The sequence below is a fragment of the Vigna radiata genome, unplaced genomic scaffold (assembly GCF_000741045.1).
Source record: "Vigna radiata var. radiata cultivar VC1973A unplaced genomic scaffold, Vradiata_ver6 scaffold_7, whole genome shotgun sequence".
NCBI lineage: Eukaryota > Viridiplantae > Streptophyta > Magnoliopsida > Fabales > Fabaceae > Vigna > Vigna radiata.
In genome coordinates, this window is record NW_014543262.1 from 3,450,419 (window position 1) to 3,468,037 (window position 17,619).

At 33.0% G+C, this 17,619-nt stretch overlaps 2 protein-coding genes across 2 annotated transcripts; both read left to right on the forward strand.

Annotated features, from left to right (window-relative positions):
- The first annotated feature begins 579 nt into the window (after nucleotides 1-579).
- On the forward strand, nucleotides 580-2,186 carry LOC106753976 (WD repeat-containing protein LWD1). Its single transcript, XM_014635896.2, has one exon. It carries the CDS (start codon nucleotides 676-678, stop codon nucleotides 1,726-1,728), a length of 1,053 nt encoding a protein of 350 aa, XP_014491382.1. The 5' UTR covers nucleotides 580-675; the 3' UTR covers nucleotides 1,729-2,186.
- Nucleotides 2,187-13,486: 11,300 nt separating this feature from the next.
- On the forward strand, nucleotides 13,487-15,839 carry LOC106753937 (glyceraldehyde-3-phosphate dehydrogenase A, chloroplastic). The gene is made up of 5 exons (XM_014635826.2): nucleotides 13,487-13,615; nucleotides 13,736-13,852; nucleotides 14,313-14,617; nucleotides 14,815-15,059; nucleotides 15,167-15,839. Exons 1-5 carry the CDS (start codon nucleotides 13,574-13,576, stop codon nucleotides 15,667-15,669), a joined length of 1,212 nt encoding a protein of 403 aa, XP_014491312.1. The 5' UTR covers nucleotides 13,487-13,573; the 3' UTR covers nucleotides 15,670-15,839.
- The last annotated feature ends 1,780 nt before the right edge of the window (nucleotides 15,840-17,619 follow it).

Sequence of the window (17,619 nt, forward strand, 5' to 3'; positions counted from 1 at the left end):
AATTTAAATGAGAAGTAACTTATCTTTACACCGAATAATTGACCAATTGTTTTTTTTCTCAAAGTATTTTACCCAATAAATAAACGATTTGTTATACGTTATGCTTATCCAATAAAAATAGAATATATATATATATATATATATATATATATATATATATATATATATATATATAATTACATTAAATTTTAAAAAGAATTTAAATGAGAAGTAACTTATCTTTACACCAAATAATTGACCAATAGTTTTTCATTTAAACTATTTTATCCAATAAGAATTAAAATAATTACGTTAAATTTAAAAAAATAAATGAGAAATAACTTATCTTTACACCGAACCATTGACCAATTGTTTTTTCCTTAAATTATTTTATTCAATAAGAGTTAAAATAATTACATTAAATGAGAAATAACTTATCCTTACACCGAATAATTGACCAATTGTTTTTTCCTTAAATTATTTTACCCAATAAATAAACGATTTGTTACACGTTAGCTTATCCAATAAAGATAATAATACAATGTAATATAATATATATATATATATATATATATAATATATAACAACACAACATAAAACACCTATATGTTCCTTTCCTAGTTTCCATCCGCACACTGACGGGGCTGCGATTCTTTGTTGATTCACTCATCCACTGTGTGCCTTGCGATTGCGACAATGGGCGCCAGCAGCGACCCGACTCAAGACGGGTCAGATGAGCAGCAAAAGCGGTCGGAGATCTATACCTATGAGGCTCCGTGGCACATCTACGCCATGAACTGGAGCGTCCGCCGTGACAAGAAGTACCGCCTTGCCATCGCCTCCCTCCTCGAACAGTACCCTAACCGTGTCGAGATAGTTCAGCTCGACGATTCAAACGGTGAGATCCGCTCTGACCCCAACCTCTCCTTCGAACACCCCTATCCTCCAACCAAGGCCATCTTCATCCCCGATAAGGACTGCCAACGCCCTGACCTCCTTGCCACCTCTTCCGACTTCCTCCGCGTCTGGCGCATCGCGGACACGGATGCGGAATCCTCTCCACGCGTCGAACTAAAGTCCCTTCTTAATGGAAACAAAAACAGCGAGTACTGTGGGCCCCTCACCTCCTTCGACTGGAACGAGGCTGAGCCGCGCCGCATCGGCACCTCCAGCATCGACACAACATGCACCATCTGGGACATCGAGAAGGAAACCGTCGACACGCAGTTAATAGCGCACGACAAAGAGGTTTACGACATCGCGTGGGGAGGCGTTGGTGTGTTCGCTTCTGTCTCTGCCGATGGCTCTGTTAGGGTTTTCGATCTCCGGGACAAAGAGCACTCTACAATAATCTACGAGAGCTCTGAGCCGGACACTCCTCTGGTTCGGCTTGGGTGGAACAAGCAGGACCCGAGGTACATGGCCACGATTATCATGGACAGCGCCAAGGTGGTGGTGCTGGATATTCGTTTCCCCACACTGCCTGTGGTGGAACTGCAGCGGCACCAGGCCAGCGTCAATGCCGTTGCATGGGCCCCACATAGCTCTTGTCATATATGCACCGCAGGGGACGATTCTCAGGCGCTGATTTGGGATTTGTCGTCCATGGGTCAACCCGTGGAGGGTGGGCTTGACCCTATTCTTGCCTACACTGCTGGTGCGGAGATCGAGCAGCTTCAGTGGTCGTCTTCGCAGCCTGATTGGGTGGCCATTGCATTCTCCACTAAACTTCAGATTCTTAGGGTTTGATTATTATTATTCCTGTTTTATCCTCTTCTTCTATGTTCCTCCCTGTGCAAACCCGACCTGGGGATAATTTAGACTTGAAACCACATTTCTATCTCTGTTCCGTTTATTGTTGAAACCGATTTTAAGCTTGATGATGATTCTTGATGATGATTCGTAGCTTTTGAATCGGAAGTAGTAGTTTTATTTGGTGTTTAATGCGTTATTCAAAGCTTAGCTTAGTGTATTTCTGTCAAGTTAGTCTGTGAAAAGATCAATTTTGGTGTCACCATCATTGTTTTAAGTTTTCTGCCGCTGCATTTGTCCATAAGTTTCTGAAATTTAGTAGTTTCGATGCAACTGGTGACATTGCTGGAAACTGTAGACAAATTTGGCTTATGAGAGTTGAAAGCCTTGATATTATTTGCCACATCCTTGTTTACTAGGAAATGGCCCGGTATGTAAATGTTTTGTTAGGTGAATCTTTAGCTCAAGGAAATGCTATTATATGTGCCATAGATGTTGTGTTATGTGTTTGACACTGACTATTTGTTGTTTGGGTTTTGTGCCATTTGCTTGAACTGTTTGGTTACTGAAATTGATAACATAATGTTCACCGTGGACAAGGAAAAATATTTGGTCCTTGACTGTGTTTTTTTGCTGTTGGTGTTGGTTTGTTTGGATGATGGGTGCATTTCTGTGTTTCTAGATGCTCTGATTTCTTTATTGTTTAATCTTCCTGGTGTGCCCTAATTAAGACAAATCAAAGAGGGTATCATTGGAGTACAAAGTGGTCTCTGCCGTGCACTGTGCATGTTTGTTCATTTCAACTGACCATGGTTCTGCTTTTAGATTTCTAGCTTTCCTTTTTGTACACTACTAGACTTAAGGTCATTGAAGGTGAAGATTTTAGACTTATGGTTGTTGAAGGTGAAGTTAGGGTTTAGACTTTAGAAAAGGACACTGCACACAATGTTGTTGCCATTTTGGATTTCTGGTATTATTATAAAAAATGAAAGCATCTGAACAGATGAACTTTTTTTCTCTACATATATGAAAAATATCCAATTCCTCTTTCAGTTGACTCCAAGTAAACTGTTATTGTTGACAACTACTAATATGAGAGACAGATGATGGGTTTCGATGCTATTTGCTATGAAATCTATTGGATTTGCACTCAAGCAGTCATTACAGGAAAATTTCTTTGGAAATGTCTTTTAAAAATTCTAGATTATTGTTATATATTGTAATTGTGTGCATGCATGTAAATAAGGCAGCATATGTGCAATTTGATTGTTGTAAATGTTAGATAACTCACCTGATGTGCCTTGTTTGAAATCATGTTTTTCCAGATCCTTTAAGAATTTTGTCCAAGATGGTTAAACCTTGTAAATTCCCTTTAGTTGGCACAATAGGACTGGATCTTGACGGCTGTTAGATTTTCAATTTCAAACTTCGTGCTTAACTGGATAATAAGTTAATCTAAGCAGCATTGTATGTGTAGAGGGTATTGTATTTGGAAAACATCTTTAAGAAATGAAAATAAAATAATCTTAATATATCCTATAATCTAATAGGTAATGTTCCTAGAATAAACCACTGTTTATTCTGGTTAAAGAATATTTTTTTTCTTAAGAAATAATCCTTTGGTAACTCCCCAACCAGAACTGCAGGCTATAATTGCAACATCAAAGTCAAGAGGTATATGAATTGAATTGATGTTTTTTGACGTAGCCAGCATTTACTATTAGTTTAATGGTACTGACTTTTGGTGGTTCAGAAGTGATAACCAGGAAATATATTGAATGACTTACATAAAATACCAATTGTTCTTAATTTCTATTATTTGTTATAATGGGCAAATTTCTATTATCTGAATCATTTCAATGGCAGGGAACTTATTAATGGCCACCATATTGGAGAGGTGATTTAGATTAGTCTGATTAGTATAGTTAATCACTTGTTACTCTTCACAAACTTGCTCCTACTCTGCACAAACTTGCTTCAATGCAAAGTTTTTGAATGATATCTACTAGTATATGATGACATAGATAGATGATTGTATTTAAGGAGACACTTCTCTTCTTGTCTTGGTAGATTGATTGAGGGGGTGTTGGTGTGGCGTTTAGATTATTTTAGTTTCAATTTGCAAATAAATCTTGAAGAACAGCAAGATGATTCAAATTTACTGAAGAATTATAGGGATGTAGTTTTTCATGGATATAAATAACAATGCTATCACTTTTGTAAGTATCTTGCATTTATGGGAAAAACTTGAAACAATTTGCATGTTATGAGAGATCTCTAAGGTTATAGGGGATCACTTTAAGTACCCGGATGAAGTATATAGTGAAAATGTTGTACATAAAAAGTTGTAAAACAGAAACTCAAGCTTATATTTTCATCTGGACATGATATTTCATAATTAAAAGACATTTAAATACAAAATATAAAAATAATTTAATTCCAAATTGTTTAATTTTTTTATTATAAAATAATTAAAAATTTCTTTAAAACCATGAATTACTATTTTAAAGTTCTCCTTTCAAATACACTGGTCAGTTTTAACAAAAAGAAAAAAAAAATTAGTTATAAAAACTTCTCCATTTATTCCGATATTCTATACCATCAAAACTAATAATACTTGAATAACATTCAAAATTTCTTTATATATGTGTTATGTTCATTATATATATATATATATATATATATATATATATATATATATATATATAAAAATAATTATTGATAATTTTTGTAAATAATTTTTTAACTCAAAAATTGATTAAATTTTGAAAAAGATGGCCAAATTAAAAAAAAAAATGACTAAATTTAAATAAACGGTTACTTAGAAGATAATATTGATAAAATAATTAATTTAATTTAAAAAATATTTTAAAGATAAATTAGGAAAGAAAAAATTTGAATTAAAAAAGAGAATAAGTAGCAACTGAAAAAATTTAAGCTAAAAAAATGATATTGTAACATTAAATTACTAAAATAATTTCAGGTAAGTGAGAAAAAAATTTAATTTATACAACTATTATTCCATATTGTTTATGTTTTCTTTTGAAAGATAAGATTAAAGAAATATATATTAAACATGAAATAGAATATGTTTTTAATATCTAAATTTTTACACTAAAATTTGATTTTATCTCAAATTTTAGTATATTTTCGTTTTTAAATTTTAAAATCAATAAATATAATTTTTTTAATTGAATGACACTAATATTTTGAAATTATTATTTTTTAAATTATTAAAAAATATTTTCAATTAAAAATAAAAACATGTTAAATAATATCAATTATTCAAATATTAATATAAACCACATTTAATACATTAAAAGAATTTAACATAATTAAAATACAAAACCAATTTCATTTTTATAATAAAATTTAAAAATAAAAAACATATTTAACATTACAAAATAACAAAAGTTAATAAATTACGGACAAAAAAACATTAATAAAGCCAAAAGGGGTGGTAATAAACAATATCAGCATAGCAGAAGAAGAGAGTGGTAAACTTGACCAATGCAAATGTTGAAGTCAGTAATTTCCGTCTCTCCTTCTGAATAGAAAATAATTAATGTAGGTTGTTTGATATAAGAGTGAAAAATAATAATTAAAAAAAATAATTGAAAAAAAAAACACTAAAACTTTGTATGTTATTTTTATGGATAATGATATTTAGACAATATTTTTTTGACAATATTTGAACATTGATTACGTGTCAATCTGTGATTGGTCGTAAATTTAAATACTGTTATGTAGTAATTTACGACCAATCACAGATTGACACGTAATCAATATTAAAATGTTGTCAAAAAAATGTTGTTTAAATATCATTATCCTTTTTTTATTTATTTATATACTCATCAAGTAGAACATTAATGCTCATTAATGTAATATTTATTAAACATTATCTACTTATTTTCGTCCAAATAATTTTAATACATTTATATTTAATATATTTTAAATTAATTTTATTAATATATTGTATATATTTAAGTATATCTTGACGACTTAAATTGAGATACATTCCGTTTAAGAATATTCGCTCAGACTATTAATACTAATAAAATATGCTTAAGTTAAAGAAGAAATCTAAATTGTATTAGTTATACTTAATCAACTTAATTAGACCACGTGGATCAATTCCATCTAGGTAAAAGTTCATAATAATGGTATAAATAGTATAGTATATCAGGTAAATTAATTAAGTATGTTCATTACTGTATTTAATATTATTTGACGTACTTGCCTGACTAGAGTGTCTGAATGTCTTCTACAGACATACCCCTCATTTGGCTTGAAGACGACAAGTACCTAGATATCCCAGTCTAAGGAAGAGATGTGATTCCTTCTAATGAGGGTGAAGAGTTCAAGGTTGTCTTTTCTAAGTATAGTCGGCTCTATAAGGACATTTTGGCAGCTACTGTGAGGTTAGGATATATTTGTGAAGATAATATTTTATGATATCTACGAGAACTAGAATGGTTGGAGAGAATGAAGCAGGATCCTCTTCGGTTGATATAACTGCGATGTTAGATACATAAATGAAAATGTAACCAGAGTTTGTTGAATTCATGAGTGTTATGGAGATAAACGCCCTAAGGCAAGAGAATGTCAAACTTAGAAGAAAGATGGAGGCTGACAACAAAAGAAAGGAGAAGGAAAACCTATAAAACATGGTTTCTATGCAGAAGGTCACATTGAAGATCGACGAGAGAAGCAATAACAATAATACCAAAACACGAGGCACATTGAGTACCTCATTTATGATGCGAGGAAGTCTGCATCATCCTTTCGTAGACAACATCATGGAGGTTCCCCTTCTAAGTAACTAGAAGTCCCTCACTATAGACCAGTATGATGGTAGCACTAACCTTGATGAGAATGTGGATGTATATATATCACACAGGTTAGCTTGTATACCACCGATGACTCAATCATGTGAAGAGTTTTTTTGCATAACTTTAAAGGGAGCAACGCTAAATTAGTTTACCCGCCTACCTCTTTTCTCCATAGACTAGTTTAACATCCTGTCATCTCGTTTTTTGTGCTAAGTTTGCCACTAGCTGGCCACACCATCTGACTTCGCGAGTGAATATAACATAAAAGAAGGAGAGTCCATGTGTGCTTTCATGGAGCAATTCAACAAGGTTTCCCTTAATATCATAAATCTCAACCCTGTAGCTGCCAACCTAGACAAGTTGAGGCAATGTGTTGCCAAGTTCATGCATCTTGAAGAATTGAGAGAGTTTACAAACAAAGTGAAGGAAAAAATGATGCTTAGTGAGGACAAACCTGTTGACCAAGATGGTAGGGTAAAATTCCTTACAAGTAAAGAGAGCCTAAGCTGGCATGGTTTCCACATTATACTCGTCTCAATGTCCCAAGATCACATGTGTTATATAAGAATTATAGGTGAATCTCATGCTGCCTCCTAGAAAATCTCTAACCATTGAATGCAAATATCAAGAAGCATTATCAATTCCATCGCAACTACGACCATACCACTGATGAGTGAGACACCCTCAAGTGTAACACCCAAATTTTGGGATGTCACGGGTTTACAAAAACCAAATATTTAAAAACTTTCTTATAGCGTAGAAACGTATTTTTCAAAAACCTCCATATTTGAACTTGTGAAAAACAAATTGAATTGCATTCATTCCAAAAGCAAGATTCAAATTACATTATTCGAAAATAATTTAAATAACCAATGAATAAAAATAACTTCAAGTTACATTGTCTCAAAGAAGTTCACAATAGTCAAAACACTAAACGTTGCATAAGAACACTAAGTATAGAATAGAATGTGTCCACACAACAAGTCTATTGAACAAAAATTAGACTCAAGAGATGACAAAAAATGAAAGAAATAAAATAAAACAACATCAGAGCTAAAACCATTTAATTCCCAAATATAAACAGTAAAACACTAGGAATCAAAAGAGTGTTTCGACAAGAATAGGTAAACAAGGATTAAAGAAAACTACTAGGAACAAAGGGTTTTGTAAGAAGTATCTTTAAACGACCTCTCTAGAAAACATAAACATTAGACAAGCCTTACTTAACAATGATCAAACTAATTGTAGGCATAGCTGAAAAATAGAAGGATTGAAAAGATGTGTATGGAAGAATATCTCAAAATCCAAAAACACATATCAAATGCGAATCTTGCTAAACAAGACATAGCGCCAAACACGTCAAAAAAAAGTCTTACAATACTAGACGAAAATATTCTCTAGAGCTGGAATTCCAAGCTCTTCATGTCAGACGAGACCGTGATAACAAGAAAATTGACGAAAAAGGATAGGTAGAAGCAAATAAAGGTGAGTAGTCTCCTACCTCATCCACTGCATCGTCATCTAGTGAACGATCCATTGTTCTTGCTAAGACAAGTATAATGTCTAGGAATGGAATGCCCACTAAACGACTTTGACCAGCAACGTTGAAGGAGAAGAAAACCAAGAAGTTGGAGATTCCTTCTCCTAGAACTACACGTCTTGAAGAGTCTGAACACTATGATGATGGACTTGTTATAAAAGAGCTCTAGAAATACACGAAAATGTATAAGATGTGCCCTTTTGGCCCCAAACAAGTAACTATTGTTTTGCCCCTGCCTAAGAAGAAAAAGATAATCATCAAACGTTATTCTTCGAAAACATTTGAAGAGATTCCACTAAGTATTCCTGTAGTAATGTTTGCTACTATCATCTGGTATATATCTAAATGCTTATGGCTTAACATACTTAGTTATACCTTTAACTGACATTTTTGCCTTGATCATTTTGGTATATTCATACTAATTTTCTCCGAAAATTATACTATCATATGATTCGAACCCTTTTTGATCTTTACCAATTAAATGGAAGAATTATAAGGAAGATGGTAAATGATGTTTGATCAAGATGCTAAATACTTGGAAAAAAAAATCATATGTTAAGGGGAGAAAATTGTTTAAACGAAAAATACATTAAAAAAGAATGCTCAACATTGATAGGATAGATAATTCAGGGGGAGCTAGGAGTAATGGAAAGTATACCCAAAACCTTGAAATCAATTTTCTAAAATCTTCCACTCTGATACAATATCAATCTTAGCATATCGTTTCATTTGCTCTTATACATGCTCACATCTATTCAAGTACACTATATCATGCATTTACATACATATTTTTTATATACATATAAGCACTGTATAAATTATTTATGACTTATGGAAGTCATACATCATTAACATTTGATAATAAACAACGTACATGCATTTCATAAATCACCTATGACTTATGGAAGTCATATACCATTCACACTTGATCTTGAATAGCTTGCTCTCATATCATTCTCTGACATTGATATACTCTGATTTGATGATATAAAACAAGTAAGGGGATACCACTCATATATTTGGTCTCTCTGATACATAAGCAGTATTATTGAATATCATTTGAGTAAAGACAATAAAGGTTTTTACTTGCCCTGATACAAAAATGACTAAGATAAATATATTGTTTACTCTGATACAAACATATTCACAATTTTCAGACTCTAATTGACAATGTCGAAATATTTTCAAAATCCATAAAGACATATTTTTTTAGCACGTGTATTTGATAAAAATAAAAAATGGAGAGATTATTGAAACAAAATCATCTAGAGAAACTAAACTGTCTAACAACCCATGTTTTGAAGTTTATCAAACAATACTCAATAAAATATTTCTTATAGAAAGTAGCGTCTAAGCGACTAGATATATTAAAAGATAATATTGAATAAAGTAAATGTTCGTCAATATGATCATCTATATACAATGTATGAGATGATTGAAGTTATTCCACCTAATAGATAGTGTCTGAAAGATAAGACATACGCGTAAATGATAAACTTACTCATACATAAATAGTGTAAAATTACTTAGATAGCTTTATGAAACAACGTCTAGAAAATATGTCTTATACATAGATTTGCCATTAAATTATGCTTTAATTAAATGATGTTGACATATGCAATAATGTACTATCACATCGCAACATTAACCTGAGTCTAAATAAGCTACCTAAAAAGCCTATGATGCTTATTTAGATGTTAATGCTTTCCCAACGGTCATCTCTTATGGAAGTCTATTTAAAGATGCCTAGCAGAAGAAAACAAGGAGATGATGGAACAATGCACAAGCTAGAGCAAGAGAGAATTTGAAGAATAAGAGAGAAAAGAAAAGGGGAAGAGAAGAAAAGAAGAGAAAAGAGAACTATCATTGCATAATTACCTTATTGCTTTATCCTCAAAGATCATAATGTTAACAACTTCCATTCAGAGAAAAGAACAAGAGAGCTATAATTGAATATCTACTCCAAGGCTTATCTTAGAGCTCATAACGCTCACACTCAAAAAGTGATTAGAGAGAAAAAAATGATAGCAACGATTGAACAAGCACTCTGCTTCGAGCTCACATCGTCTAATGCTTTCGATCAGAAACAGAGAAAAAACGATTACAAACTTTCAAAAATATTTTGTATTACTCATATATGCTCTCTGAGAAAGTTGTTTCTAACTTGTAAGAAAACACTTGTAAACCAGGAGTGGTTTAGAATACTCAGACTAGTCATGATTGAATAAAGGAACTAAGAGTGATTTAGAATACCCAAACTAGTGAGGATTGACTAGAGGCCCCAAGAGTGGTTTAAAATACTGAGACTAGTTAGGTATAAAAAGTGGGCACAATGACATTTTTATAACAAAGAATAAAACTTTTTATACCGATTCTTGTTATAACTAATTTAGAAAGTGACACAATGACATTTTTTTAACAAATAAGAAAACTTTCTATATTAGTTGTAATTATAACCGGTATAAAAAGTGAACACAGTGGAATTTTTGTAATAGATTGAAATCGTTTTATTCTAGTTCTAGATATATCTAATATGGAAAGTAGATTCTATAACTTTTCAATTTCACGGTTCTGTCTATCCTAAATCCCTAACCCTAACTTCTCCTTCTAGCACAACACTCTTTAATTTTTTTCTGCATTTCTTCGCCTTCTTCCTAATCTTCCCACATTCATTTCCTCTATCCATCAAACTTTTCACCACCTTTTATACTCTCTCCCTACTTAACACATTCTTCTTCCCTTCGTAAGTCGAAATGGTCCACTTTACCACACCTATCTCTCGCACAGTGATCGATGTCATTAACGCTGGTTGTGGCATCATCCTCTTTGACCAAGGGCACTACAATAGGGGTGGTGGCTCAACAATGTAAGAACTAGAGGTAGCTCGCAATTCACCGATAGTTCACGTTTTCTCTTGAAAACGAGAGCTACGATAGAGCGCAAGAGGTTTATGAATAGTAACGTCGTCGATGACAAGGACTAACAAAAATGTTGTTCCTGCATTGATTTCTGTTTTTTTTTTTACTTCTTTTGAATGGGTTTTAGTCTTTTGCTTGTGAGCTTGTTTTTCATGTTTGTTTCTACTTGAGATGAGTCCAGTCATCCACAGATGCATGAACATTTCAAGTTTTTGGCTTTTTCTTTTTTCTTCTATTGTTCTTAAATAGAAAAAAAAAAATTGTTCTGCTTGGTTTCTTGCTTCTTTTTCGTGTTTCATCAATGTGTATGTAAAACCAAGTCAGTCTTTTTAAAAGTCTAAATAGAAATATGGATCTTATTATAATGATGATGCTTCTTCTTCTTTCTCTTCTTAAGTGTTAAATAGATTGTTATTTGGGGATTACTTTTGAGGATGAATGAGAGAAATGAGTTAATAGATTATCTTGGTCTAGAGAATGTGAGAATAGGAGCAAGAAGTTGATACTTTTTTATACCCATTGTGACTAAAACCAATATAAAATGTGACACTTTTTATACCAGTTTTAAAATCGGTATAGAAAAGTGAATAATTTTTATACCTGCTATTTCTATATCGGTTTTGAAGTTGGTATAAAAAAAAAAAACTTTTTTCAACTGTTATGAAAAGATTTTTCTACATTAGTTCTTGTCAAGCTTTATTCTTTCTCTCTCAGCAATACCATTTTATTTTGGTGTTCTAAATAGTAAAAAAATTGTATTTTATGTCATATTTTTCAGAAAGTACTCTAAAATTTTCATTTCCAAATTTCCCCATAGTCACTTTAAACAACAAGAATGACAAGTTAATTTTCATTTTGAACTTGTTATAAATTTATAGAAGACAGGAAGACACATTCCTGTTATTCAAAAACTTTACCCATATTTATTTAGTATAATTATCAACAATGACAATATCATATTGTTTACCACTCATATTCAATCCTTGTTGGTTCAAAAACATCTAGTTGTATATGATCAATTAGTCTTTGAGTAGAAATATTATTTACATTTTTTAAAGGACTTTTAACTTGCTTGCCTTTAAACATGATTGATAAAGAAGATTATCTTTGATTCACATGTTTTTATAGTTTAAAGTGAAGTCTTAAACTTGCATGACCACATTTTCTATGCCGAAGCCAATGATCCTCTTTGATACTCATGAAACAACATACCTTTTTGAGCTGATAACTTTTCTGTATGAATTTTATAAAAGTTACTTTGTTTTTTTTTTAGTAATAATCCAGTCCGATCCTTTGTCAATGATGTATTGGTCTTTGTTAAAAATAATATCTCAATCATTATCACACAATTAACTTATGTTCTTGTGTTTCAGACCACCTACTAAAAGAACATTATTAATAAATAAATTATGTTTCATACTCCATCATTTCTAATTATTTTTCTATATTATCCTTCAAAGATTATCATGTCTCCTTCTCATTTGAAGGTCTTGGAAAAAAAAAAAAAAGACATTTTCTTATCATGTGTCTCAAGTAAACACTGTCAAGATGATATGGCAGGTGTAATTAATTTTGTTTTAGATACCCATATGTCTGAGTCTTTTGTTCATATAGAATACCCTTCTTATATGAGTTACCAGAAGACATAGTATTATGAGAGTTCATTTTAGTACAATTATTTTTCTCCTATCCTTTGTTTTATAACAAGTCTTTCTTGAACTTCATATCAAAAGAACCAAGAATGTCCCACTTATATCATATTCCAAAAGGAGTTTTCTAATAACAGAATTTTCTTAAATCAAATCGTTTGCTATACTTACTTTATGCTTAAACAAAATTTTAATTATTCATTAACTTACGTATATATAATCATTTTAGAGGATATTTTATCCTTTCAGTCTCTAGACCTAAAACAAAATTTTAATTATTCATTAACTTACGTATATATATAAATTATTTATTGCATAAACATAATTCCTCTGAGCAGAAAACAACCTTACAATCACCAAGTTGGATCTAAATAGCGAGCAAGTATTGAAATAAAGCAGATGAACCCAAATGAAAGAATGGCCATAAACTTCATTTATCCATTCGTGTCCTCTCACAATATATTTCTGTCGTTTTTGTGTGTGTGTGGGTGTCTCTTGTTGCCCACAAAATTCAACCTTGATATTTTCCTTCGAAGGTTTTGTACTCTGAAAAATAAATATTTTCTTTCAAAAGTGTAGAATTTGAGTGAATTTTATCGTCCACTGATGTAAGTGGAAAGCCCATAACCTGGTCCACTTTGGACTCAAGGTTCAGATCCAACCATCAACATATACATATATAGCAGAAAAAATAAGAGAGACAGAAAAATAAAGCACCAATCACAACCATTCATTGCATGAGAGGCTATCCATAATCTCATCCTCACTTACGCTCATCAGTCACAGCCACACATCCACGTTGCCTCCTCTTGCTTCCCTATTAAACTTTACAACACATAACAACATGGAGCCTCATTCTACTCTACTGCTTCACTTCTGCTCCACAAAATCCACTGCTCAAACATGGCTTCGGCTACTCTCTCTGTAGCCAAACCAGCTCTTCAGGTTCAACAACTTTTCCATTTTCATTCATCCTAAGAAACATACTTCTGTTACTTCTTCTGTCATATTTTATTAGGCTAAGGTTGTTGTTTATGATAGTTTTTCATTCCTTTGTCTATTCAGGCAAATGGGAAAGGCTTCTCTGAGTTCTCTGGCCTTCGCACCTCATCAAACCACCTTCCCTTTTCCAGAAAAGCTTCTGAGGATTTCCATTCTGTCATTGCCTTCCAGACTTATGCAGTAAGTTCCTTACTCTACTCCATTAATGACTGTCTAAAGTAAAAATACTAGGTAAGTGGATATAGATATACAAAATATACAAGAAATTATCACATACATATATATAGATAGATTGATAGATATACTTCCAGAACTATGTAACGAAACCAAATTTTTCACATGGTAGATGAGAAAGTCCTTTAGTTTATAATTTGGCTTTTCTAGCTGTAGTTATACCACATTAATTATTTATAATGTGTCTGAATTCGTGATCATCATTCTGTAAGAGTTCTTGCTTTGAATTATCAGAGTATGAACTAGGCCTTTCAACATTTGAGCACAGAAAGAAACAAGGAAAGGAAACACCAGGGTGAACCAATGAATTGTTAATCATGCATATACGATGATATGATAGAGTTAATTAGAAAGAAAAGGATGTGTGATGTGTTTAACAATGTTGGTATTATGGGTACTTTTGAAGGTTGGAAGCAGTGGAGGATACAAGAAGGGTATAGTGGAAGCAAAACTGAAGGTTGCCATAAACGGGTTTGGAAGAATTGGAAGGAACTTCTTGAGATGCTGGCACGGTCGTAAAGAGTCCCCTCTTGATGTCATTGCCATCAACGACACTGGTGGTGTGAAACAAGCCTCTCACCTCCTCAAGTATGATTCCATCCTTGGAACCTTCGATGCTGATGTCAAGCCTGTTGGCAGTGATATCATCTCCGTTGATGGAAAAGAAATCAAAGTCGTCTCTGATCGCAACCCTGCTAACCTTCCTTGGAAGTAAGATTCTTCTTCAGTTTCCAAGCAATTAAACTCTCTTTGGATACAAAACTAGAAGTACTTTTCAAAGTTTCTCTTGGCTAAAAACAAAAGAATATGATTGTGTCCAAACATGCTCCTAGTTTAGTAAAATTTTGAAGAAAGTGGTTTTGTAAGAGAGTGACATGCATGAAGGTGAATGTGTGGTTTTATTGCAGGGAGTTGGGGATAGACTTGGTGATTGAAGGAACTGGGGTGTTTGTAGACAGAGAAGGTGCTGGGAAACACATTCAAGCAGGAGCTAAGAAGGTACTCATCACAGCACCTGGTAAAGGAGACATCCCCACCTATGTGGTCGGTGTCAATGAATTTGATTACAGCGCAGATGAACCCATCATCAGCAATGCCTCTTGCACCACTAACTGCCTTGCACCCTTTGTTAAGGTCCTCGACCAGAAATTCGGTAATGTTTCTTCTCACCACATTTTCTGTCACATCCTGGTTTGACATGTTTTGAAAGATGGTATTGTATTATCCAGTATGGCAATGGAAACTGACAATCCATGGCAGGTATCATAAAGGGCACCATGACAACCACTCACTCATACACGGGAGACCAGAGGCTTCTTGATGCGAGCCACCGTGACCTAAGGCGTGCTAGGGCCGCAGCTCTGAACATTGTCCCGACTTCAACCGGAGCAGCAAAGGCGGTGGCCCTTGTGCTGCCAACCCTGAAAGGGAAACTGAACGGCATTGCACTGCGTGTGCCAACCCCAAATGTTTCGGTAGTGGATCTTGTTGTTCAGGTGTCAAAGAAGACGTTTGCAGAAGAAGTGAATGCAGCGTTCAGAGAGAGTGCAGAGAAGGAGCTGAACGGAATCCTCTCGGTGTGTGATGAGCCTCTTGTGTCTGTTGACTTCAGGTGCACTGATGTGTCTTCAACCGTTGACTCCTCGTTGACCATGGTGATGGGAGATGACTTGGTGAAGGTGATTGCTTGGTATGACAACGAGTGGGGCTACTCCCAAAGGGTTGTAGATTTGGCAGACATTGTTGCCAACAAATGGAAGTGATGATCAAAGCTCGTTGCTATATTTTATTATGCACCATGCACGCCATTGTAATTTTGTATGCTACTACAACACTTGTTGCTTCATTCCTTCTAAACACCTACTGAGAAACACAACCATCAATTTTCTCTGCCTTCTCATTCTGCAATAAAATTCTTACCTTCAAATCTCAATCTTACACATGCTCTGTTTCAAATTTTAAGATTTTCATATCAATGTATATAAGTCGTTATTTACCATTAAAAGTAGCAACGAATTAACATTAATAAGAATATATGTAAGTCAATATATATTAGAACTATTTTTGTCTACTATTCTTTAATCATATTTTCCAATTATTTATAATGTATATTTGTTGGTATAACAAATAAACTAATACATATTTTAAAATATTGTCTAATTCCGTTTTGATTTTAGTAAGAAACAATTATATTAATTGAAAACATATATATAAATAATGATAATATCAAAATTTTTAAATCAAGTACAGAGATAATATGTGAATGTGTATATATTTGTCTAATATCATTTTAAGCTATTAAAACGTTTTAAATGTAGTAAATAACCTAACAAAACTTAATTTCAATGTTTATTTAATCCTTAGCTTCTATTCATTTAAAGAATTTTTTAGAGTCAAATATAGTTTTAGTCTCTAAATTTGACATGAAATTTAAATTTGTTTATGTCTCATATTTTGATTTTAAACATAAAGAAATAAATAGATATAGTCATTTTAGTCTAATAACATTAATTTTTTATATGTTAAATGGTGTTTTAGACTAACATTTATATTGGAACATGTTAAATGGTGTACAGTTCAAATATCGTTTACCATGTCAAACTTTTTTTACATAATTAGGTTTAAAAGACTATATTTATTCATTTTTTAAAATTGAGGATCAAACTATATCAAAGTTTTGGAACAATGACAAATTACTATTTTACTTCCAATTTTAAAAATTAAAAACATATTTATGTTATACAATTTTTCATTTCTTATCTCAATTAGATGACTCATTCTATATTCATCAAGTTATTCTAATTTGTAAGATGTTTTTTTTCTTATTGTAACCTCAATTATAATTTATTGCATAGTTTCATTCAAACAATATATTGCATGTCAATAAAAGAAAATTTAATCTTTTAAATATTTCATTTATTATTTATATTAAAAGAAAAATTGATATTGCAATCAAAATTTGTTGAAAATGTTTAAAATTCGTCGATAAATCAAAATTAGAGAGAGTCTATCTGTTAGAAGTGGGTTTTAGGCCTAACTCAACCCCACAAAACTGACTTGTAAGGTGAGATCTGCACCCCACTTATATATTATCAATTAGCCTTATCTCTACTTGATGTGGGACTTCCAACACACCCTCCTCACGCTGAGGTATATACATCTCGAGCGTGATACTAGATATTAATGGGTGGTCCGATAACGGTCCAATAGCGGGTGGAACAATATGCCCAACAAATATCACTAGGATAGGCTATAACCATAGCTCTGATACCATATTACAAAGTGAGTTTAGGCCTAACTCAACCCTACAAAATCGGCTTGTAAGGTGAGGTTTGCACCCCACTTATATATTATAAATTAGCCTTATCTCTAGTCGATGTGGGACTTCCAACACACCCCCCTCACGCCGAGGTATATACATCTCGAGCGTGAAACTAGATATTAATGGGTGGTCCGATAACGGCCCAATGCGGGTGGAACAATCTGCCCAACAAATATCGCTAGGATAGGCTCTAACCATAGCTCTGATACCATATTAGAAGTGGGTTTTAGGCCTAACTCAACCCCACAAAACCGGCTTGTAAGGTGAGGTCTGTACCCCACTTATATATTATAAATTGGCCTTATCTCTAGTCGATGTGGAACTTCCAACACACCCCCCTCACGCCGAGGTATATATATCTCGAGTGTGAGACTAGATATTAATGGGTGGT